This window comes from Gigantopelta aegis, chromosome 3 (genome assembly GCF_016097555.1).
Source record: "Gigantopelta aegis isolate Gae_Host chromosome 3, Gae_host_genome, whole genome shotgun sequence".
NCBI classification, from domain to species: Eukaryota; Metazoa; Mollusca; class Gastropoda; order Neomphalida; family Peltospiridae; genus Gigantopelta; species Gigantopelta aegis.
The window spans coordinates 52,054,992-52,080,255 of record NC_054701.1 but is presented as its reverse complement, the minus strand read 5'-3'; the positions used below and the strand labels follow the sequence as shown (position 1 = coordinate 52,080,255).

Sequence of the window (25,264 nt, the reverse complement as noted above, 5' to 3'; positions counted from 1 at the left end):
TGGTATAATAATTTCGTGATTTAATAGTTTATACATGTCTTTAATACCTATCTGACTTTTAAGAATAATATTAAATTTTACCGGAAATGCAGGATTAGTTAGCAATGTAAAGTGGCCATTTCTAACATTGTCTGCTTTATTTATAAATGCCTTAATGCTGTTTATAAGCGATGAATATTCTAAAAAGTGTGAATTTACGTTATATATATTTTTTAATTTCTCAAATGTAAAGAAATTTCCATCTTCATCAAGTAGATCGTTTATAAATATTATTCCCTTTTCTAAATAATTTTTATAACAGAATGGTTTTGTATTTATTGTTATATTGCTGTTGTACCAAATATTTGAGCTTAAAATGTCTTCTATTTTATTCCGAAATTTGTTTTTGTTGAATTAACTCCCAACTGTATAAGACATCTTTCCAAAACAAGTTTTTTAATTTCTTTCTTTTTATATTCAAATAATAATCTCCATTTATTACAAGGTCTCTATTGGATAAGTTAGTAGTAGATTCAAACAGTTTAATCCATTTTGGGTTACCTAAAAATAGTCTCCTGAGCCATGAAGCTTTTAAAGCCATCATGAAATTATATATATTTAACATTCGTAATCCACCATCTTTGAATTCTTGAGCTAATAAGACTCGTTTTATTTTATCGGGTTTATTTTGCCAAATGAGTTTATGAAATAATCTATTCAAATTGTCAACTTCTTTTTTGGATGGGTTTGGTAGTGAAATTAGTAAATATGTAATTTTAGGTATTATTAGTGTTTTTAATACGGTTATTCTTCCTAAGACAGTTAACTTCCTTATTGACCATAGTTTTATCAATAGTTTAATTTCATTAATTTTTGTGGGGTAATTCGCTTTAACAATTAATTGTAAATTTACTGTAAACGTTATTCCGAGCATTTTAAATTCTGTTGTATTCCATTCCAATTTCAATCTTGAATGGTGATAAACATCTTTTGAGGTGTTTTTTACTGCCTATCCAAATAGCTTTTGATTTTGTATAATTTATTTTTAATCCAGATACTGTGGCATAATATTCTAATATTGTTAAAGTATTAAACAGAGATCCAGGAGTTCCATCCAATATAAAAGTTGTATCGTCTGCGTATTGGGATATTAATCATAATAATAATAATAAATTCTTTATTTAATGAGGGTTACACAGTTAGCAAACGCTATTGTCGTAAATCAGATATTGTTCACCATCGATTGTTATTCCATTTATGTTTTCGTTATTTTTTTTATTAATATAGCTAGAATTTCAGCGCAAATAATAAAAATATAAGGAGAAAGTGTATCACCTTGTCTACATCCTCTTTCTAATTTAAAGGTCTCTGAATTTCCCATTCTTACCTTCACGTGATCAAGCAGATATCCGACGTCATTAAAGGGATGATCAACTCAAATATGAGCCTGATGTGTTGGAAAGATGCATTGCATACCCGGACGACCAACACATACTGACACTTTAAGAAATAAAAACGCGTAATTTTAAATTTAATGAAAAAAAAACCCGTGATTATTCCTGCTAACTGGGGGCAGCCATTTTGTTTCGTTTTTGTGTCGTCCGGTGGTATAATTTGGGGCAAAGTGACGTCAGCTCCGTCCAACGCCTCTATGCACAATGTAAACAAACGCTCTAATTTACGACAAGGCGCTTCGCTTTCATCAACCTGACTTGTAAAACAACATAAATGACTTGATAGTATAATAAAGTATTTAATTAAATATATTTCAATTTGCATCAATAGAACGAAATGGAGTTATAGTAGTTTACTCTTTTAAAAAATCCAAAGAAAAAAAAAGAAGCACATTATTAGGCCTATTGGTAGGGTACGTCCGAGCAAAATCGATCACTCACGATACCCAAGTGATACTTTTCTTTTCTTTGGGACTACCTAATTGGTCAGTTTTGTGATTTTAAATGGGGAAGTCCACTTAATCAAGGGTTTTACAGAATTACTTACAGTAATAAAGCAGGATGGCTGATAATGTCCATTACGATTTGAGGAGTGTCTGGGGACCGTCTAAATATACACCTGCCAATCAGGAACCACAGGTACAGGCCACGGAAAGAAAAGACCAATTAACCAAGAAAACACTCCGATTATTATTATTTTCAGTACGTGGGTTGACCGATGTCCTAACCACGACGCCGGTTCTTCAGTTCGAAGACTAATTCCTGGCGTGACACGTTATATATCTATCTATCTATCTGGAGAGAGAGAGAGAGAGAGAGAGAGAGAGAGAGAGAGAGAGAGAGAGAGAGAGAGAGAGAGAGAGAGTAAAGTAAAGTAAAGTTTGTTTTATTTAACGACGCCACTAGAGCACATTGATTTTTTATCTTATCATCGGCTATTGGACGTCAAACATATGGTCATTCTGACACCGGTTTTTTTAGAGGTATCCCGCTGTCGCCATATAGGCGACTCTTTTTACGACAGGCAGCAAGGGATCTTTTATTTGCACTTACCACAGGCATGGTAGCACAAACCATGGCCTTTGTTGAACCAGTTATGGATCACTGGTCGGTGCAAGTGGTTTACACCTACCCATTGAGCCTTGCGGAACACTCACTCAGGGTATGGAGTCCGTATCTGGATTAAAATTCCAAGCCCAAGAGATTATATACTGTTAATTTTTTAGTATGACGTTTGTTTTTATATTTCATTGAACATTAGCTAATGAGTTTCAGCGGTTTTGACCGGGTGTGAGGTTTTTTCTTCTTCTCTACACCCTGGTTTGACTATAATCAGTAAAATTGTTAAAACACCGTATGAAACTGATAAGCAAAACGCCGTACAAAACAATCGGTCAAATAAAAGTCAACTCCCGCAGTAACCGAGTAAACCCTACAGTGAAACAGTTTGGGGCGAGTACACCAACAGTTACTGCTGAGCGAATTCAGGATGGCCTTCTCTCTGTTCAGGCAATTGTGTTTTTGCTAACGTTTGCAAACTATTTTGACTGGTTCCCGAAGTGGTTATTCGGTTTAATGTGTAGCGTAAAATCCAGTCTAACGAACGTTATCGACAAACGGTTGACTGAACTTACATCGAGTGAGCATTGTGGGATTGAAACTTGCCGAACATTGAATTGTTCTTTTTACTTTGAATAAGATAATCGTTCAAATTTGGTACAAAATGTCTTCTAGGGGAGGTGATGCTAGGGTATATGTTGGAAATCTTCCACCTGATATCAGGACCCGCGATATAGATGATTTGTTTTACAAATTTGGGAAGATTTTGTTCATCGATCTGAAAAACAGCAGAGGTCCTCCATTTGCCTTTGTGGAGTTTGAGGATCCAAGGTAATAATAATACAAAATAATAATAAATACAAAAAGAAAGAGAGAAATGTTTATTTACTCAACACATTTTATTTACTGTTATATGGCGTCAGACATGGTTAAGGACGATACAGATAATTTGTGAGGGAACCCACTCTGCCACTTCGTAGCCTGACATGTCACATAGCCATAAGGCCTATCATAGGCTACTCTTTTCGATTAGTAGCAAGGGAAGGACTTTCCTTTTTCAGTGGCGCTGTCACTAACCCAAATCCTAACTATTTATTATAAGTATTTATAATCTTCTTTATACGTGACCGTGCCAAAGGAAAGTCCTACCGCAGGAATGGATCTTTTATATGCACCAAACCACATACAGGGTAGTACATACCACGACCTTTGATATACCAGTCGTGGTGCACTGGCTGGTACGAGAAATAGCCCAATGGGCCCAACGACGGAGATCGATCCCAGACCAACCACGCATTCAAGTGAATGGTTTACCACTGGGCCATATCGGTATGCAGTCAAAACTGCCCCATGATGAAATGGCCCTGAACATGCAAGTCAAAACGGCCAAAGAAAAAAGTCAAAACGGCCAAAGAAAAAGTCAAAACAGCCAAAAGAAAAAGTCAAAACGGCCAAAAGAAATGGTCAGAACGGCCAATAGGTACTATCACGTTAAATTAATTCCCATTAGTAATAATTAGTAATCAATATAGCCTATATAAACATATATATAAAAACAACCAAAACAACGGAATCACTGGTAACAATTTATTAGCCTACACAACGCAATATACTATTGTAATTAAGACCACCAATTAACATTTTATTTAACAACACTGAATTCAATCACAGAAAGGGGTTGAGGGTTAGTTGACCATCTAGGTTTTCCGGGTGAGTGTGTATCGTCTGAACGAGTTCCTAGTGGCGCTGCTCACCCGGGGGCCACAACGGGCCTGTCCCCCAATTTACTAATATAATTAAGACCACCAATTGACCTTGTATTTGAAAAGAATTATAACAATTGAACGTTATATTTTTGACGTTCATGCGATAATAAACACCAAAATCGTTTTAGCCTACACATTTATGTATGAACGGCAGTGTGTAAAACTGTTTTGGTGTTTATCATCACATGAATGTCAGAAATATAACATTCAATTCTTAAATAATAATGAAAATAATATACACACACAACAGCTCATTATAAGTTCATTATAAGCTCAATGGGCTTTGAGGTAGGGTTGGGGTTTGCTTGGTGCAATCTCTTGTATAATGGCTCGGGAGATGTGTTTGGAATGGTTATAATAATAACTATTCATGATTCTCCAAAACTTACCTGTACTTAAAATCTACATATTAACACAGATGTACTAGTACAATAACCACATATGTAGATTTTAAACTCTTTGTTTATTCAAACATAAATAAGACACAGATAATATCCGTGTAGTGAGACCGTACTATAAAAACTGTCTTTGCACAGTTATCTTTCTTGACACTTGTGTAGATGAAATACATTTTTAAAGTATTATAACTAAGGCCGTCTTGACATTTTTTCAAGGGCTGTTATGACTTTTTCACTTTGGCCGTTTTTACTTTTTTAGGGCCGTTTTGACCAATTATTGTTAAGGCTGTTTAGTACTGGGGCTGTTATGACTACGATCCGCCATATCCCTGCCCATCCAAGGTTACAAAGGTAATAGTATTGTAATACGATGTCGACCCTACCCAGTGTATCTTGTCCAGTGCACCCAAAGCCAGTTTTCACCTATAATGCAGTGGGCTACACTAACTTATCCCAAACAGAATTTTTTTTTCAGTGTTGGGCCATTCTGTGGTATTTGGTCCATGGGTGTAAAAATTTCAAAATGATCTGTTTTTAATATAGCTTAAAGTTAACACCCTTAAGCACATACAAGTATACTTTTATTGCCAATTTACTTATGTTTTATGGGTTTTAATGACAGTGTTATTTGAAAAAATTATTTTTGTAAGCCAGGACGTGACATTTGTTTTTTTTGTAATATTTCATTACTGTTATGTCAAATTTAAAAATTAGGTATCAGGACATTATATCTAAAATGTACTGCATATGAAAATACTACTTTGCCTTCTTTCATATCATAAGGCGTATCATAAAATATTGTTTGTTTCCGGTTACCTGACCGACCCTAATTTGAACCTGCCGACCCTAAAACTTTTTTTGTATATCCAAAATTTGGTGTCATTTAGGGGATAACCCTACTGTGTTTTCCGATTTGCGGACGTATATCGGTGGGTTTACTGTCGCAAATTTAGTTTTATTGGCGACCCGTTAGCCACGAAATGTTTTCTTCTAACAATTGATTGATGGAGTTACTTCCCTTCGAATTGAAGTTCGGTAACTTTTGTGAGATATCGGGCGAAGAGTCGGAAAATTGTTTTCACGAATATATGCGATCTTTTCCGATTTACTCTACATCTAGCGTAGCGAGGTGTTCCGGTTAATAATAATAATAATAATAATAACTGTATTTAATGATTTACTCCAGCGACAAACTGGCCTTGTAGAAATTTAGTGACCTTCTGATAAACTAGGGGAGGGAATATTTACCGATACTGATGGAATTTACTGCCAAATCAAATGATTAAATATGTTGGTAAGATCTCGATGCATTTCGTTATTTTTTGTAAGTGGTCACTGGGAACTTCGCAGGTTTCCGCTAAAAACAGTGTCAGAATGACCATGTGTTTGACGTCCAATAGCCGATGATATTAAAGATAAAAATCAATGTACTCTAGTGGCGTCGTTAAATAAAACAAACTTTACTTTTCAATATTCGTTTGAGCATCCTGAGCATTTGTACTGCATTTCTATTCATTGGACCAATTGATTGCTTCAAACCAAGTGTGTACTTTAATACTGGATGCATACAGAATAAAACTAACATAGCAAATTATAAAATTGGTAAGTCTACCATTTCTTAGTTACACTAGGAAAAATAATATTCATAACATTTTTTTTAAATGTTATTGTTGGACAGATAAATATAGAACCCTTCTTTTCAGTTTTCATTAAAAGAAATTGTTATAACTTATTTACTGGTTTCTATCCAATTAAGGTGCAACCAAGCCTGTCCTGGACCAGTACAGAAGTTAAGTGTTAGTATGAGAGTAAACCTTCTGCCTATTATTAAACAGCAAGGGGTCTTTTGTATGTACTCTCCCACAGATAGGTTAGCACCATGTTGCCCTCAAAATCAAAATGCCTTGCCTTTTATAAATTTATAAGTTGCCCATGTAAAAAGAAGCCTTTAAACACCTATGTGGATAGTACTACATATTTCCTTTTTTTAATTAAGTTATGAAATAGATATAGAAAATAAAATGGCCATACGATTTTTGTCCTTTTGAAAATTGTATAATGGGGAAAAAAAAAAAGCCCTTATAATTAAAACTGCACATAAAATATGACCCCAAAGCGTCACTTTACCATTCCTTACTTCATTTCTAGGGAAAACACTGTGATGAAATGTATTGTTGGTTTGCATAATGCATTTCTATACATGCAGAGGTTATTTTGGATATCGGTAGTCAACACCTTTATTTAATATCCATAAATAAAATTATTTTCCAAAATAAAATATTTTTCCAGCATGTAATAGGAAACAAGTAAAAAAAAAATGTCGGCCTAATTAGTATATTAAATTATTTTTCAAAATATATGTCCAGTCCTGGCTGATTTGGCATATATAAAAGTTAGTTTTATTTAAAAACTGTTTTAATATAAAGGTAAGACAAAAATCACCAGACTTAACAACATCAGGATAAATAATGTTGTTGACAGTATGGTCACTGGTTATAAAAGTATATGATATGAATATTGTATGAGAACTTTTTTTTGGCACAAAAAGTTCAATTAATTAGGATTTTATGCACTTAATTTGATGATAAAAACACTTAAAACAAGTAAATATCATTGATTTAATAAATTAACAGTGTTTCATTAGTAGTATTTGATATACATGTCATTTATTAGTTGTATAAGTGGACTGGACAAAAAGTCACGTTCTGGCTCGTACTGAAATTTTAAAAAGTAAATGTTACATCATAAAGAATATTTTTTTAGTAAATTGCTATATGGCATTTTGAAATAGACTGGATATTGTGTTGAACAGTGTATTTCAATAAGCAAACATTCTATCAGGAGAGCAGTTTTGGAATTTACTGCAGTGTAAAAAAAAACGAAAAGTGATGTCCATTTTCGTCACGTCCTGCAACATTTTACTTTTCACTTTATAAGTTTTTTTTTTTTTTACAAATGCCCCCCCCCCCCCCCCCCCCCCCGGCTACGCCACTGTTTCTGTAGTGGCTTCAAATGATCTCTAAAATTCGTTCACATTTCATGGCTCTGCAATACTGACATAAAACACGATTTTGCTGCCGAAATTATCCATGAAGAAAAGTTACTTTGAGCAAACCCAGCGAAAAACCACCTCAAGGGCAGGTTTAAACAAGCAATACAATTGTAACCCAGTGTTAAACTAGGATTACTGAAAACCAAACGTGAAATGCACAGTAAACATGACCCAGGGTTTAACCTAGGTTTAAACCATATGTTTCCAAAACCCACCGATAACCTAGACATGTGAAATCGGCCCCATGAGTTCTTATAATAATAATAATAATATATTATCACGAATTACCAAATTTAAAAATAAAATAATGAAAAAAAAGCCCTCAAATGTTTATTTAGGATTTTTTGTGTGTGTTGGGGGATTGCCATTGTAAATTCACAATGGGAATAATAATAATAATAAATATTTTTTTTTTTACATTTCCAAATTGCCAAGGACCGAAAATCGGGGTTATTTAATTCTGGACTGGTTTTTAAGCAGTCTGTGTATGTGTAAACCTTGACCTTTGAATAATTATAGCGAAGAAGTAAACATCATACCATAAAGTGCAGAAAAGTGCAAAAGCCATTTCCCGTTAATACCCCGATTTTTTAACCATTGAGGATAATCACACTTCGGGAATATCTGTACAGTACTGCTGGTCAGCGACGAAGTAATAGCGTACATAAAGCCTCTTCAACCTCTTTATTTACTATGTGTGTGAAGTTTTATGCGTCATATAGTATTAATTAACTGCTAACCTTTAGCATGTTTGTTTTACTTGGACTGTGTAGACACGGTTAAATTAAGTATGTGTTCTAAGTATTATGTAACCAGTAAATGACCACTGCACTATAAATTGGGCAGATAATGAAGGAATAGGTTTAACGAGCTACGCTCGATTCACTAATATCAAAACCTATATTAGCTTGGCCATAGTCTTATTCAACTTACTGTGCTAGCACAACAAAAATGCTATTCAACCTGAGTCATACCTACACACTGCAGAATTCTCTCCCTTGCCGGATATGCACAATGCTATCTTTGCACGGGCTACCTGTAACTTCATTCTCAATTCTGCAGTCCACCTGTTAACGCCTGTTTAAGCTTTGGCAAAAAGTTTTCTTTACTTGTAATTTTGTGTTTGTTTTTCGGTTGAACTTGACATACGGTTGGTAGTAGGGAATTCTGTGTTGAATTTACCATGTCCGACACGAGTTTGTTGACAGCTAGCGCACGGAAAGTTTGTGCGCGAGATGGTTGTCAATTTCCTTTACGACGTAAAAAGACACACGTGTTGTGTCCGGACTGTCGGTCTTGTTCTCAAGACCGTCAGTGTGAGATCTGCGCCACGTGGTCTCCTGACCAGTGGGTTCGGTTTGGTTCGCAGACTCAGATTTCGGATACCAGCAAAATCTTGTTCGGCTGCTTTGGCAGTAGTCGGCACGTCGGACTTAGTGGGTAGGTCCTGTAAGTCTGTGGACACTTCGAAAAGTGTCCGGAAAGGGGGTAAACACAAGTATGTTTCTTCGTCGGACCGTGTTACGAGTACAGTTACCGATACTTCAGGAGCGTGGTAAGTGAGTCGTCCCCATTAGTGACAGCGCCTTCTTCTGTTTGTGTGGCTTCGTCTCGGGCGTCGCCATCGTCTTTACGATTTTGACGACTTCATCGGTTACCGAGCACATGCACTCCGTTTTGCATAGGTCCACTGCTTTGTCCGCAGAGCAGGTGGCCCTGACTTTGCCTTCGATTACTGACAGTCGCTTCGGCACCTCAGCATTCTCAAGGCCCTAGGAGAGTTCTGCCAGTTTGCTTCGAACTGAGCCAGTTGTTCCGATGCCAGGATCTGTCTCTGATGGCATCCCGACTGATGTTTACCATTTGGTGGAGGACTCATCCCATTTGGGTCTTCCGTTTGCATATGTTTACCCCAAGGGTCCGGTGACTTCGGTAGCAATGGACATCTCCTCACAGTTTGCACCGTCTTTGGTCCATACCCTTTCGACTTTACTCGATAGAGGACGAGGTTCGCGCAGATACCCCTCGGCTGGGGGTACTCTATTGCCACAAACTCCGACCGTTCCGCACTTGGAGCAGGAACGACTGTTAGGCTTTCAGGAAATGTTTCGGAGTTTTGTGGAATTTTTGAACGCTTTGTCTCAGTTGGGATCATTGCTTTCGCAGATGGGACCGTCGGGTGCGGCTCCCATTCCTCTCTCTCTCTCTCACTCCCCCCCCCCGGTTTTCCGCCAAAACCAGCAGAAACTGCGTCTCGACAGCAGTTTGACGATGCAGTTAGGGATTGTCGTTCGGTTCCTATTGTTTCCGTCTCAGGAGACGCTGCCTCAGGGGCGTCTCAATTAGGGGGAGGAGTCCATGTAGATCTTCGGGATCCAATGGACAGTGTCAGAGGAAGCGTCGGTTGGACCGGATTCTGTCGCTGACCCAGCTTTCTCTCACTTCATTTCGGAGGTAGAGGAGGAGTGCAATTATCCGGCGGTTCTGGCTTTTGTCAGGGACCAGGCCCGACAGGTATGCGGGGACGCTATACCTCAGGCTGAGGCCCAGCTTACATTCAAGGGTGTCTCCTTCGGGAACCGTTCCTTGAATTTGGTCACTCCTCGCGAGGAGTCTGGTTTACCACGTGCTCAGGTGGTGCACAGTTCACTTTGTGACATTGATGCGTTGATCACTGGCAGTGATCGTATCCTGGGAGTGGGTGTTGATGAGTACCCAACGGCACTGCCTACGGGGAAAATCTTAACAGCAGCGCGCATTTTTCGTGCCGACTCCTATGAGACGTTGGAGGCGGATTTTCTCGAACATCCGGCGGTCGTTCCCGCTAGTGTGCGAGCGCTTGTTCCCCATCGCCGCATATGTCATTGCCAATCGCGGATCTGGGATCGTTCGAACGGCTGGCTAAGTCGATATTCCAGGTTAATAACCATTTAGGTACGTTCCTATTTGGCTTGGATAAGGCTGTCGAGAGCCTTCCCGCGATGGCGAAAGGCTGTTTGGAGGCTGCGTCAAAAGCCTCTAAGCATATCACTCAGTTATCTGGCCGATTGTTTGCGAACAGTCTTTTGTTACGGCGTGACCATTACCTGGCGGGTTATAGTGCGTCAAAACGTTGCGAAGACGTTTTTTCGTACACGTTCGGTACGGAAAAACTTACTTTTCGGTCCCGATTTTAATATTGTCCTAGACAAGGATTTGTCGCGACCAGTCCCGAACACTCAACCCTCAACCTCTGGTAAATGTCGGTCCACATTTTCGGGGTTCAAGCCGCCTCCTGTGAAAAAGGCTGCTTTTTTACAGTCTGCTTAGATCCCTAGGGTTCCTGACATTAGGAGGAAACCAGGTAACAACCCGTCTTCCGCTAAGCGAGGACGCAAACGTCGTACTGCGTTCCGTTCTCAGTCCACCAAAGGTGTTGCACCTACGGGTGGTAAGCGGTTGGGGTGAGGGTACGTGAACGATCGGCAGTTGCTTTCGGAGGTACTGTTAGCAACCATACCCGTGGGGGGAAGGCTCCGCCATTTCCTTCGAAATTGGTGCAAGCTGCTGGGTCGCGACCCCTGGGTTCTGTCGGTCATTCGACAGTTACAAAATACCCTTTTCTTCGAGCCTCTTACTTCCACTCCGAGAATGCCGCCGTTACCATCCGCGAATCGGCGCGTTTTAGTGGAGAGTATGATTGCCGAATTTCTCGACAAAGGGGCCATCCAGAGAGTCAGTCTGGATACTCCGGGATTTTACTCTCATCTTTTCTACGTCGACGTTCCTTCCATGAAAATGGAAACGGTTCATTCAGTCCGGAACCTGCTTCAAATTGGAGAGTGGGCTGCGTCTATCGATCTGAAAGACGCATATCTCCATGTCCCGGTGCACAAGGCATTTTGGAAGTTTCTGTGCTTCCTTTTCGACGGGAAAGTGTACGAGTTTCGTGTGCTTCCATTCGGGTTGGAACGAGTCCCCATGCTTTTACATGCGTGGTAAAAGCGGTGGTAGGTCATGTTCAATCGTTAGGGGTTCGAATGCATACCTATCTGGATGATTGGTTGATCACAGCTTCGTCGCAACAGGAGTGTCGGACCAATGTCGGATTGGTTTTGGACACGATCCTCCAATTGGGTTTTATTCCCAATTGGGTTAACGCCGGCTCAGATTTTCACATATCTCGGAGTGGTCTTCGATCTTGTGGTAGCGTCGGTTCGTCCCACCGATGTGCGTATCCACAATTTTAAAACGTCGGCGCGACGTTTGATGGGGGAGCAAAGTACTACGGTACCACGTGGTGTTGGGCCACCTCGAATCTCTGGCCTCAATGATCGTGCGGTTCAGATGATTCAAACGACCACTCCAGTGGCATTTGTTCCCACGGTGGGACGGTCACAATTGGGACACGATAGTGCCTCTGGGCCCATGGTTCACTCATCTGATACAGGAGAGCCTGTCAGACAAGTGCTTATCGGTTCTGTTGCACCCCCCTGCTCCAGATCTGATCCTTTTCACGGATGCTTCGCTGCACGGGTACGGGGCGCATCCGTTGGATAAACACATTTCAGGGGTATGGAATCTCTCCGAGAGGAAGCTTCATATCAACTGTTTGGAGATGGAGGCAGTGCATCGTGCCTGTATTCATTTCCAGTGTGTTCTTCGACAACATCGAATTCTGTTGAGATGCGACAATACGTTGGTAGTGGCATATCTCAATCGTTGCTACACGGTTGAACAACCAATTGCCGGTGTTCGTGTCCCCGGTACTGGACACATTGGCGTTGGAGTACGACACGTTGAGTATGGATTGGACGGGACTGGATTTTTATGCCTTCCCTCCTCCTGTCTTACTCGGCAAGGTGTTGACCAAAGTGGTCCAGGAACCTTGTCATGTGACGTTGATAGCTCCTCTGTGGGTGGCGCAGCCCTGGTTTCCACAGCTCCTGTCACTGTTAGTGGCAGTCCTGTTCCAGTTACCAGTGTTGTCCGATATACTCAGCCAACGACTGAGTCAGACGGTGTGGCATCCGAAGCCGGAGGTCTTCCGGCTTCACGCATGGAGGTTATCAGGGCTTCCTTGCGACGCAGAGGTTTTTCGACAGGAATTGCACATCTCATCTCTTCAGCAAAGCGCAAATCTACAGAATCGGTTTATCAGTGTCACTGGTGTGTGTGGGTTCGTTGGGCTAACGCACGGGATTTCGATCCCATATCGCCTACTGTCAACGATTTAGCAGAGTACTTCTGGCGTTGGTCCAAGAAAGGAAACTTAAAGTCACGACAGTGAAAAGTCACAGAGCTGCGATTTTCACTACTCTTAAACAGTGTGGATGTCGTGACTTTTCTACGAACTTGGTGTTGCATGATTTACTTAAATCATTGCAATCCACGGTTGAACGACCTTCCATTATTCCGAAATGGAATGTCTTTCTGGTGTTACATGCTCTTAAGGGTGCGCCTTATGAGCCGTTGAGGTTTGCTAGTCTTCGTGCCTTGACGTGGAAGACTCTGTTTCTGGTTTTACTGTCGGATCAGTGAGATACATGCTTTTTTGCATGATTTGGTTGATTACAATTCGGACGGGTCTGTCACTTTACGTACCGACCCTATCTTTGTTGCTAAAAATCCGTTTCCGGGGGAAGAGTTTCCACCTACTGTCATTCACAGTTTATCTCGTACACTGTCATCTGACAACTCGGATAGACTTCTTTGCCCGGTGAGAGCATTGAAGTTTTAGTTGGAGCGTACGAAAAACCGGCGGCAGGGTAAAAAGAGATTGTTTATTTATTATACCATTAGGCCTGGTGATGTCACAAAACATGCTTTGTCTCGATGGATAGCAGCTACCGTCAAGCTAGCATATGAGATGGCGGGTGATCATGTGTTACGGAATTTCTCTGTTAAACCACATGAAATCCAAACCATATCTGCTTCCCTGAATTTTCATGACTCTTTAGATATTATAAAGTTCATGAATGCAGGGGTTTGGAAAGGACGGCACACTTTTGACCGTTTCTATTTCCGGGATATGGCGGTTGGTCCTGATGGTACGCGGAGGAACCAGACAGTCATTGCGGCTCAACACGTCGTGTCTGTGCGCAGGGCAACGGAAAGAGGTCGGCCTGGGTGGACTTTGAACCGAGAATGAAGTTATAGGTAGCCCGTGCAAGGATAGCATTGCATATATCCGGCAAGGGAGAGAATTCTGCAGTGTGTAAGGTATGACTCAGGTTGAATAGCATATTTGTTGTGCTAGCACTAGGTAAGTATGAATAATAATGAAAATTAGAAATTTTTTCTCTAAAATTGCACCAAATTCCCTCAATCAAAATTGCGCACCCTTTTCTTTGGCATTTAACTGCTCCAGTCAAATTCCATAGCACCACCTCCCCCCACCTTTCCTCTCATGGCGTGCACTACAACAGCTTGTTCTGAATGTGCACGTAAAACCCTATGACCTGACCTGACCTAAGGAATAGGTCATTATTATCAAAACACGATCTGTGAATTTTTGTCGGATGTTCAATGGGATTAACTTAAAATCGGACATCATTTGAGTGATGAGAACACCTTTGATAAAATTTTAAATTAAAGTATATTCACTTGTTTATAATCATTACTGTAATTGCTTTTGCAATGTCCGAGTCATATGGCTGGCGAATGATCGATGTGAGCATGTGGATTAGTGGCTGGTCAAGTAATAGAATAGTAATTTCAAATATTTTGCTTAAAAGGGTGTATTTCTGATTAGCAGCAAGGGATCTTTTATTTGCGCTTCCCACAGGCAGGATAGCACAAACCATGGCCTTTGTTGAACCAGTTATGGATCACTGGTCGGTGCAAGTGGTTTACACCCACCCATTGAGCTTTGCGGAGCACTCACTCAGGGTTTAGAGTCTGTATCTGGATTAAAAATCCCATACCTCGACTGGGATCCTAACCCAGTACCTACCAGCCTGTAGACTGATGTTTGAAGAAAATCTTGTGATTAAAAAATTGTACCTTTTACGAAATATGGATTTCAAGTGAAATTACGGTAAGATATGCTATATGTATTGTTACGGTAAGATATGCTATATGTATTGTGCAGTACGAAGCCAAAACAAGGGTGCAAAAAGTGACTGTCATCGACCATAGGGTTGCTGACCTATATCCATCTTCATAAATCAAGGCTAATATTCTTTCCTAGTATTCAGCCTTGATACATATAGTCAAGATTACTGATATCCACTACTAGCGCCCTCTATTGGAAGAAAATTTGTAACACCGATTATGTCCCTTACACGATGACATCGCTGACCAATCACAGCATCGGTAACATGTGACAATCTTGAAAGCAATATCAAAAATTAACCACCGAAACATTTTTTTTAACATATGACAAACACGACACGTTTCCACGGACGCTGATGCTGCCATCTTTGTTTACAATAACAAGGGAATCTATAAGGAGCATTGCGATTCGTTGCAATCAGATCTCATCGCATCCAGTGAAATTTAAGCATTTTGTGGCACGATTTCTTGACGACATGTATCAAGGCTGAATACGAGGAACGAATATTAGCCTTGATTTATGAAGATGACCTATATCGTGACGTAGCATCACATGATAGTCAACATAATGATTCCGTCTTCCAGGGGCCGCCTCGTAGTCGTATGATAATAAGACAAGTTCCCCCCAAAAGTTTGTTTTGTTTAACCAGAGTGTAGTGGGTTTCCTCTCTTACACTGATAAAATTACCAAATGGCCGATAATTAATGAATCAATGTGCTCTAGTAGTGTCGTTAATCAAAACAAACTTTTTTGGTGATTGTTGTATTATCGTATGAGTCGGCAGCTGGAAGACTGAATCACTTAGTGGGCGATCATGTGATGATATAGGTCAATGACCTTAGAATTCTGCTGTCCGTAGTTTGCCGAAGCTTAGTTGAATGTGAGTGCTGTCAGGTTTCTTTCTGTAGTGTGTGATTTTTTTTTTTTTTTACCTTTTATGAAATGGTTTTCAAGTGAAATTACGTTAAGATATGTTATATTTATTGTGTACGAAGCTAAAATAAGGGTGCGAAGAGTGACTGTCGTCTTGATTTCTTGGTTAGCTTTGTTTAAAAATAACATTTGTTTTGGAGTCCTATGAGATCCTGGAAAGAACCATATACGTGAAATGAACTATATAAAAAGTAAGACTAATGTAGAGTTTTTGTATCCGGTTTGAATGTTTGTCTTTGAACAGTGGTAATAAGACTAACGTAGAGTTCTTGTATCAGATTTGAATGTTTATTTTCAGGTTATGGTACAGTCTACTAGTGTAACGAAGTTATGTCAATTTAATTATTTTCAACAGGGATGCTGAAGAAGCTGTGTTCCAGCGTGATGGTATTAATTATGATGGCTACACCCTCAGAGTTGAATTTCCTCGTGGCGGTGGACCTGGCTTTGGAGGTGGAAGAGGTGGGGGTGGAAGGGGCGGTGGCCGAGGTTTTGGTGACCGAGGTGGTGGAGGTGGTGGAGGTGGAGGAGGTGGCGGAGGTGGCCGAGGATTCAGCGGCGGCCGAGGTATTGGCGGCAGAGGGCGGGGCCGGGGGCGTGGAGGTCCTCCATCACGACGATCCGAGTATAGAGTTCTTGTGTCAGGTTCGAATGTTTATTTCCTACCAGTAGAAGTAATAATACTATATAGAGCAGAGTTTGACAAATCCGCTAGCTGGTGGTTTTTAAGCCGCTCCGCCGCCGCGCGCCCCCCCCCCCCGGCTAGTAGTTTTTAAGCCACCCCCCCTCCTCCCCCCCCTTCTTATCGCTCGATCATGGGTTTTTTTTGGGTTTTTTCTCTTGTCTGAAATTTCGTTTAATAAATTTGATTGTGACATTTGTCATCGAATAGTATCAACAACGCAATCATAATATAATAATAATCCACTTGAACTAGGTCTGCAAACTGCAGTAACATGCTATTTCTACATCATCACAGTTACAGCATGCATTGTTTACTTTTCCATTTGAAGTTTCTGGCACAGGAAATAAGTCTAATGACATGCGTGTTTTGATTAGTTGGACACGTCACTTGGTAGTTAATCTCGCACATATGTTTTAGGCTAAGAACTTGGAAATCACCAATCGCGATGACAGGTTAATCTCAATCAAGTAAACCCCAGTCATGCTTTGAATTTCAGTGTTTGTTTTAGTTACCTATTGTTTTCTAATTTAACACTTCGCTTACATGTGGTTATCGGCAATTAGGAAAACAATTTACTTTAATGTTAACTGCACATGCAATGACTCGCCTTGGCGTGTAGCGGTTTGGATAATGCGTCACAGCTGCCGATACAAGATAATACCTTTTTTGTTCATCAATTAACAACGGATTAGATGTCGCTGTTATATTCTTTTGATATCAGTCTGACACGGGATAATGCAATGTATTTGAGCAATTGGCATCACTGTTCCTGGCGACATAAATAGTAGGCCCTAAATGTATAACCCACTACCAAATACACTGAACCATCTATTACCGTGTTCTGGTTCCTCTCGACCGATGGACGAAAATTCAATTGATGATCACCAGGGTGTTGTCGGCTCAGATGTCCTTCCAAGAGTGGCAGAGTCTTTTGGGTCTCTTGACGTCGGCACAAGACTTGACGCTCAGAGGTCGACTCCAGCTTCGTCGAATCCAGTTGTCCCTGAATCCTTACATCCGGTATAACAACCCACACTTGAAGTCTACGATGGTGGCAACACAGGTCGAACGTCTTTAGACGGAGTCTCTTTGCAGCCCTTCCAAGCAACTCAACATCTCTTCGCTGATGCGTCTCTAAAAGGTTGGGGAGCTCATCTCAGTGACCAGACATTGTCATGGCTGTGGTCTCCAGAACAAGCCGATCTACACATCAATTTGCTGGAGATGTTGGCTGTTTACATCGCAGTCCTCCACTGGCGTCCGAGGTTGATTGGAGAGTCTCTGATGGTGGCCACCAACAGTGTTACCATGGCGGCTTACATCAGTCGCCAGGGCGGTACTCACTCCAGCAGTCTTCTACAGATAACGTTTTGCCTATACGACCTGGTGGACAGTATTCCTCTGCAGATGTGTGCTTGACATAATCCTTGGGTGTCCAGTGACCTCGCAGACAGTCTCTCCCATCCGTCGGCTCCACAGTCAACCGAATGGGATCATCTGCTGTGGTATCCCACATCAAGGTTACACCATCCGCAGCCCCGCTTGTTCCAGCTACACACGTGGATATTCTCACCAAAGGTTTGAAGAAGAAGGGTTTTTCTTTCAAGACCACTACGGCTATCCTGAAGGCTTATCGATCGTCCACCACTGCGGCGTATAATGTCCGATGGCTGTGTTTCCACTGATGGTGCATCCGGCAGAAGATTAAACCTCAGACTATTCCGGTGCCTCATCTTGCTGCCTTCCTGTTGTATCTACATACATCTCTGAAGCTCAAGGGGTCGACCGTTGCGGGTTATGTTTTGGTGATTGCTACAGTTCGTGATCCAGCCACTGGTATGAAGCTGTCTACCATCCCTGAGATACACAAACACAAGATGATCAAGGGTTTTAAGCTGGAAGCTCAAGTCCATCATTTTCGTCCACTGAAGTGGGATTTGAATCTGGTCTTGCAGTCCTTGACGTCGGCACCATATGAGCCTCTAGAAGAGTCCTCCTTAGAAGCTTTGACTTTGCTGGGTTTTGCTACAGCTGAACATGTTTCCGAGATTCATGCCTTAGATGTCGACCTGGTTCGGTTTCACCGTGAGTGCAGTTGTTACCCTGAGGCTCCTTATGAACTTCGTGGCCAAGAATCAACTACCTGACCAAGTGCCTCGACCATACGTGGTTCAAGCTGTATCATCCATTGTGGGTCTGGCTGATGTGGAAGATTGTTGTCCGGTGAGAGCTTTGCATCACTACATCGAGAGGACTCGCTTGTTTCGTCAACACCATTCGAGATTGTTCCTTTCCTGTCACCAGTCACCTGAAAGATATCACCAAGAATACTGTGGCTACTTGGATCCTGTCTACGATCCTGTCTGCGTACCAGAAGGAAGGTTTGCCTGCACCTTCAGCTTCCAATCCGCATAAATCGTTGCTAATTATTACCGGAGGGACGTATCTACAGAAGATGTCGAGGGCTTTCATCATCTGGGTCCGGTGGTGGCTGCGCAGACTTTGGTGAACACTAGCCGTCCTCGTCGTCATTGAGGTTGCTGTTGGCTGCACACCGAGATGTCCATCGAATTGACAGATGAGGACTGCTTAGACTTTAGTTCTTTTGCATAGTTCACGCACTGGTGCCGGAACTTTTGTCTAGATAACATTTACTCTGCACTGCATGTGGTCATATGTTGTCTCTATTGGGCTAACAGTTCTTTGGTGTACTAGACAGAAAACACTCAGGGGGCTTGTTTAGTTCAATATTCTGACGGATGCACCCCATCATGTTGTCGCTTGTTATTACTAACACTTCAATACGTGGGAGGTGACCTAACATTTGCATCCCTGGTGGCTATGTCTTCCCACCCTGTCTGAACCAGCATGAGATGTAGCTGACCGACTCCATGGGACTCCAGTCCCATGTGTTTCTAGGAGCTGTATCTGCCACTGCTGACGGACGCCGCCTTTTCTGGTTGTTGTTACTAACATCACCTGCATTGGTTTGTGACGGGCATCCCTTGGAGGAGGGCTTACCATGGTTGGCCTCATTCTTCCACTTTTTCAGACTCCATCTGGTCTTGGGGAGATACCAGGTGCATCTGCGATTTCGAAACCCACCACCATCTGTTGAATACTGCACTTGTTGAGGACAGGTAATGTTGAAAAGAAATGGAGAAAACTTTTATAGATACATTACCTGTCCTCAAGGATTTATTCCCGCCCGAGCCTCCCCACTTCCTGTTGTCCATGCGATGCGCTCAGGGATAAAGAAGGAAGTTATAGTCACATGACCGGAACTACAGGGAATATACAGTAGAAGACCAGATCACTTGCGTGGGGTGGGGTGGGGTGGGGGTGTGTGTGTGTGTGTGTGTGTGTGTGTGTGTGTCTGCACTTGTTGAGGACAGGTAATGTATCTATAAAAGAGAAAACACTCCAAGTTTTCTCCATGTTAACATCATTTTTGATTTTGTTCAGATGTTAATCTTACTAGTCTTTTATAAATGAGAAATATACATATGATCAATTTAATATATATTTTATTTTAGAACATCACACTATTACACTGAAACAAAAAGAACTAATACATGTACAATGTTCATGTACATAGTAACTTTTTCACACACGTTTTTATACCCAATACTAGGTCTGCCTTCAACTGGTAGCTGGCAAGACTTGAAGGATCACATGCGAGAAGCTGGTGATGTCTGCTATGCTGATGTTTTTAAGGATGGAACTGGTGTGGTGGAATTTCTCAGGAGAGAAGATATGAAATATGCTGTTAAAAATTTAGATGATACCAAGTTTCGTTCCCATGAGGTAATCAATCTACAAGTATTTTTATGCTTAAGACTTGTTTTCATTGTCAGAATTTGCCATCTGTTGAGCACTTAAAGGGACTGTCCTGAGTTTGCTGCCTTTGTTACGGTATTTTCGACTTAGAGACTTTAATGATTTTAATTCTACGTTAAATATATTTTTCTTCTTGAAATATTAGTGGCTATAGATTAAATGGTTTTCTGGTCGTCTTTGTACGAGGCCAAATTCATTCTATTTCCTAGTACATGTATATATATTTTTTTAATGTACAAAATTATTGGAAGACCAAATCCAGTTTGGGCTATTTACAAATGTTCTGGATGATCAGAAACACATTGAATGTACATACACTGATATTCTAAACAAGAATCTCTATTGTTTTGTAGTATTCCAAGGTTGCTGTTTTTAATGATCTGGATTGTTCTTGAGTATTATTAATTTAATATTAAAAATTAGCTACATAGCACATAATATAAGGGTTTACTGTCAATTTTACACCTCACGTGGATGAGAAACTATTTGATCTGGTATTAATCTTATTTTTAGTAGTTAAGGGCTCTTCCAGAATTAATCACTTGATTGGCATTTTTTTTTTGTATACTACACTATACAATTTTACACATAAGAAAAATTTGCAGCTGACACACCAGGAACAGACCCTGTGGTATACCGGAAAATTGCTGTAATTTTTTAGTCTCAATAAAATGTTTTTTTCCAGGTTAGAATTCCTTCATCGTGGACCACTTAAATTCCTAATTGTGAGAAATGTTATGCTGCACATGTTCATATTTAATGACTGTGGATTTGTATTTATATGGGCATTTCTGAAAATATTTGGGAGATCTCTGTGTAAAAAGTGGCTATGTGGGGGAGGTGGATAATGAACAAGATGTATTTGGGACTAATATTGCCATATTTTACAGCTGTAAAACAATTTGTGTTCACAGTTGGAGAACCAGTCTGTTTGATTCTACACCAGGTATGCAGTGAGTACAATTAAAATATGTGATAGTTTCTGACACTACAATAAATATGCTTGGATTTCACTGAAAATAATATAATAGGATTGTGTTTGTTTTTACATAGTAAATTTGAAAGAATTCAATTTTTCTTTCACAGGGCGAGACCAGTTTTGTTAGAGTAAAACAAGATGGTCGTGGGGGACGATCAAGAAGTCGTAGCACGTCTCCGAGGCGACGCAGCAGTCCCCGGTACTCACCAATGAGATCTCGGTCACGTTCACCTTTCTGAGCAGCATCCGACCAGCTGTTACTGTGTGAATCAGGACTTCCTATGGTCACTGAAAATACGACTGCAGTATTTTCCCAGCTTAGGTATTAACATTACAGGAAGCATCTTATGTAATATCATTTTTTGTCTTTGTGCCTAAAATAACAATATTTGCTATTGGGCATGTTCTAGTAATGATTTTATATTTGTGACAGTGTATGGAGAAAAATGCAGAAAGTTTGATTACAGTTCTCCTTTAGTTTAGTGTATTCGTCTTTGGCTTACTGATAATTTTTTAGGCCTAATATACATGTATTTTTATGTGTACCTCTTTCCATGTGTATGTTACTATATATACAATTTCCTCTACATTACAATACACAATAATTATTCAGTATTATTACTCATGTGACTGTCTTGATCATAATTGATTTCCAGGGTAAATTGTTCTCTCAAAACTTAACGAAAAATTTACCCACTTTACTTAACTGGATATATATATATATAACAATGAAAAGGTTATGCACAGATCCCCACAATACTGATAAGAACATTACAAAAAGTAAATTATTTCTTCTTTTTTGTGTGGGGATATTCAAGTTTTAAAGAAGTTAGAAAATAATGCATTTACAATGTAATCATTTAGAAGTGCAATTCCATGTAGTCCTTCATTAGAATAACTACTGTATGACTATATAAAAGGATCATTATATACTTCTAATGTAAATGTCAACGTTTCATACTTATATTAAATGTGAACATTGTTGAGTCATGTTTTCTTCTTGATTAGTTAAAAGATATAAATGAAATACATTTTAATTTCGTCCTTTACATTTGGATTTTCGATTTCTTTTTAATTGAATGAAGTATTGGTTTCCAGCAGTCTTTGAACTTTTGTTGAGTATTTATGGTTTATATATTTAGTCCTAAAAATGTCTCAATTTAAAAAGAATTAATTAAATTAATCTTTTTAACGTTGTATCTTGCTACACAAATTTTAAATTTTTTTATCCTTGTCATTAATATTATTTTTCATTGTAATCACTAATTTTTTCTGTTTTTCTTTTTTGTCCAGTTTTGGTAAAGGATTATAATCTTGTTGGATGTTTTGGGGACTGAAAAGGATTGCAATCCTGTTCTTGGCTGTATTGGGAATGAGCAGGATTGAAATCATGGAAATATAGGGATTGGAAAGGATCATAATACGTTTAAAAGGAGCAAAAAGGAAATAAGGGAAAAAATTCAAAATCCCAGGAAAAATGTAGGATCATTGCATAGAGATACAGGCTGAAAAAAGTACTCCAAAGGATTGCACCCAAACCTATATAAAGAAGAAAGGTATTCTTCATTGGCAAATACTTCATAAATTTGTAAAGAGCTATAGTTTAGGTACGATGACAAACACAAGGATGTCAAAATGGATGGATGGATTGCATTGTTACATTATTAAAGGATGTGCAGTGTGAATGAGGAGGATGGGGATATGCCTTGTATGGCTTTTCTTCCAGTGAGGAAAATGTAGCCTTATTATTCCAGTTGTGGGAGAAAAAAATTAGAAATTTGGATGAGTTATATTTGGTAGGCAAACAGATTTATCTGGATTTGAAGTTTAAAAGGCTAAGGGCATTTGCTTGGATACCAGGTAGTTGTGTACAGGAGAGATATGCATGACAAAATTATATATATCTGGAAGAACGTTTTTTTTTATATATATAAATAGGAGGTTGGATAAAGCACAGCAGTTGGACACAGGATTTTTAGGAATTGAATGGATAAAGCATTCGTAGAGGATTTTTAGGAATTGAATGGATAAAGCATTCGTAGAGGAAGTCCCACTTTATCTCCAGAAGGATTTTTTTTAACTACAGGCTTGGGGGAAAAAAGAAGGATGGATAAAATTCACACAATTCACACTTTAAATATTTTGGAGTGTTTCACCCTCAATTAGAAAGGAGTTGAAATATTAATGAATCACATGTACAGATCATAATTCCCACACTTTCACTTTGGAGGTCGTTTTCATGAGGATACCAACATATTGCTCAGTTACAAGGATGGAAGTATTTGTTGGTAAGGATTCATTGTGGATTCCTTTTGCAAAATGAAATTTTAAAAATCAATATATGGACAATTTATTTAAACCATGTATTAGTTTTAATTAAATTGGTTGTATATCCTGCCAAACAGTCTTAAAATATTTATTACAATTAATGTTGATTTCAAAATGAGTTGCTTCATTAATTAATTTGTCCCAACTGTTATAATAGGTATGGTATGGAGATCTAGCAGCTATGGAAGAAAATACTAGTGGTAGTAATAGCTTGTAGGACCAGGGAGTATATTACAATCAAGGGATTTTTATTGTGTTGTTGTTTTGTAATTTTGTCACATAGTTTACATATGTATATATACATGTCATTTTATTTTATTTTATATACGTCAGTATGATTAGTATTGTACAAACTCTACATCGGTAAATTGTATTGTATTGTGTCATCTGTTGACATCCCTTTTCAATCTCAGGCGGAGGGAAGAGTCTCAAACTGCAAAATAAGGGGCAATAATCATAGCATAGATGTACGTTCATCAAGTCCATTTGATAGGTTTTCCATATTAATAAAGAGAAGAGATTGTGAGACTGCTACAAGGGAAGTGCAACTTGAACTTTTTATGACAATATACCAGCTGATCAGCAACACAAGTTTATGTTGGAGCTTACATGGACAGACACTGTTTACTTTCATAGAAAAACCACGCCTCACCATAGGATTTTGTTCCATTTTTATTTTTAAATAATCCAAAGCATGTTGTATGCAAGCTTTGTGGATTTCATATTTTTAATATAGGTGCTTTTGTTCATGTAGTGTGTTCAGATTAAAAATCGAACAAAGCATTTGTCGGTGTATGTTTTGATTTTTGAGCTATTTTATGTACTGTTCTACTTTTTGTGCCATCTAGAACATTCTGTTCATTGCTAATATTGTGACAATGTCAAGATCATACAGACCAAAAGCAGTATATGTATAACACTGGGCCTAGGACCAGTTACTAAACGACACATGTTTGAATCATTGGTTTAGTTTTACAAGTATTTGCAATAAACAGTGTGTTCCAGTCAGGACTAAAAGGAGACCCTTAAATAAAACAGCTCTTCCAGCTTTGTGTTCTTTTCAAACAGTAAAACATTATCTTACTGTGTAACTTATGAGCATGTATGTATTAAAAAATAAGCATCAGTTTGAATAAATACCCCATTTTAAATGTGAAACATTAAGATTAATCAGCTTTGAATATTAGAGATGTTAATAATTACAAGTTAACACTTAGGTCAATACAAGTCATAACTGCTGTATACTGTGTAGAAAAGAGAAAAGACATAACAAATAAAATTTATAATTTCATGTAAATGTAAACATCCACGTGATCTTATAGATTGGTCTCACTAACTGACCCCCCCCCCCCCCAATTTTTTTTTAAAAATAAATGTAGTTGCAGTAGCAGTTTTGATGTACAAGATCCATTACAGCCTATGTACATGTATGTTGTCGGTCACTTCTTGGAATGTGTAATCAAGTGTATACATGCATTGTTACTATACCTCAGCACATTTTATCAGTACTATTTGGGGGTGTAACTAGGTTTAGAACGGGGAAAGAGGTGCTGTCACTGCTACTATAGTGAGGTAACACTGATCAACCCGGATACCTTCTGCTGTGAAAGGTCTTGTGATATTTTTAGCACTTCAAACTTCAGATGATCCTAAATTTAGGGTTACTAATAAAATTACTAGATATGTAATCCAATGTCCGAACAGCGTACCGGTACTCCACTGGTTTGTATCGAGTCCTCTGCAATGAAATTATAA

At 39.4% G+C, this 25,264-nt stretch overlaps 1 protein-coding gene across 2 annotated transcripts; it reads left to right on the top strand.

Moving 5' to 3' along the window:
- Positions 1 to 3,065: 3,065 nt before the first annotated feature.
- LOC121368219 (serine/arginine-rich splicing factor 1-like) lies at positions 3,066 to 24,290 on the top strand. 2 transcript variants are annotated; one of them, XR_005957487.1, is made up of 5 exons: positions 3,066 to 3,323; positions 16,033 to 16,322; positions 19,997 to 20,169; positions 21,289 to 21,503; positions 22,475 to 24,290. XR_005957487.1 is itself a non-coding variant. In XM_041492852.1 (4 exons), the coding sequence occupies exons 1-4, from the start codon at positions 3,157 to 3,159 to the stop codon at positions 21,418 to 21,420; spliced, it is 762 nt and encodes a 253-aa protein (XP_041348786.1). In that variant the 5' UTR covers positions 3,066 to 3,156; the 3' UTR covers positions 21,421 to 24,290. The 2 variants fall into 2 exon arrangements, 1 of the variants encoding a protein (XP_041348786.1); XM_041492852.1 differs by having other exon boundaries at positions 21,289 to 24,290.
- The last annotated feature ends 974 nt before the right edge of the window (positions 24,291 to 25,264 follow it).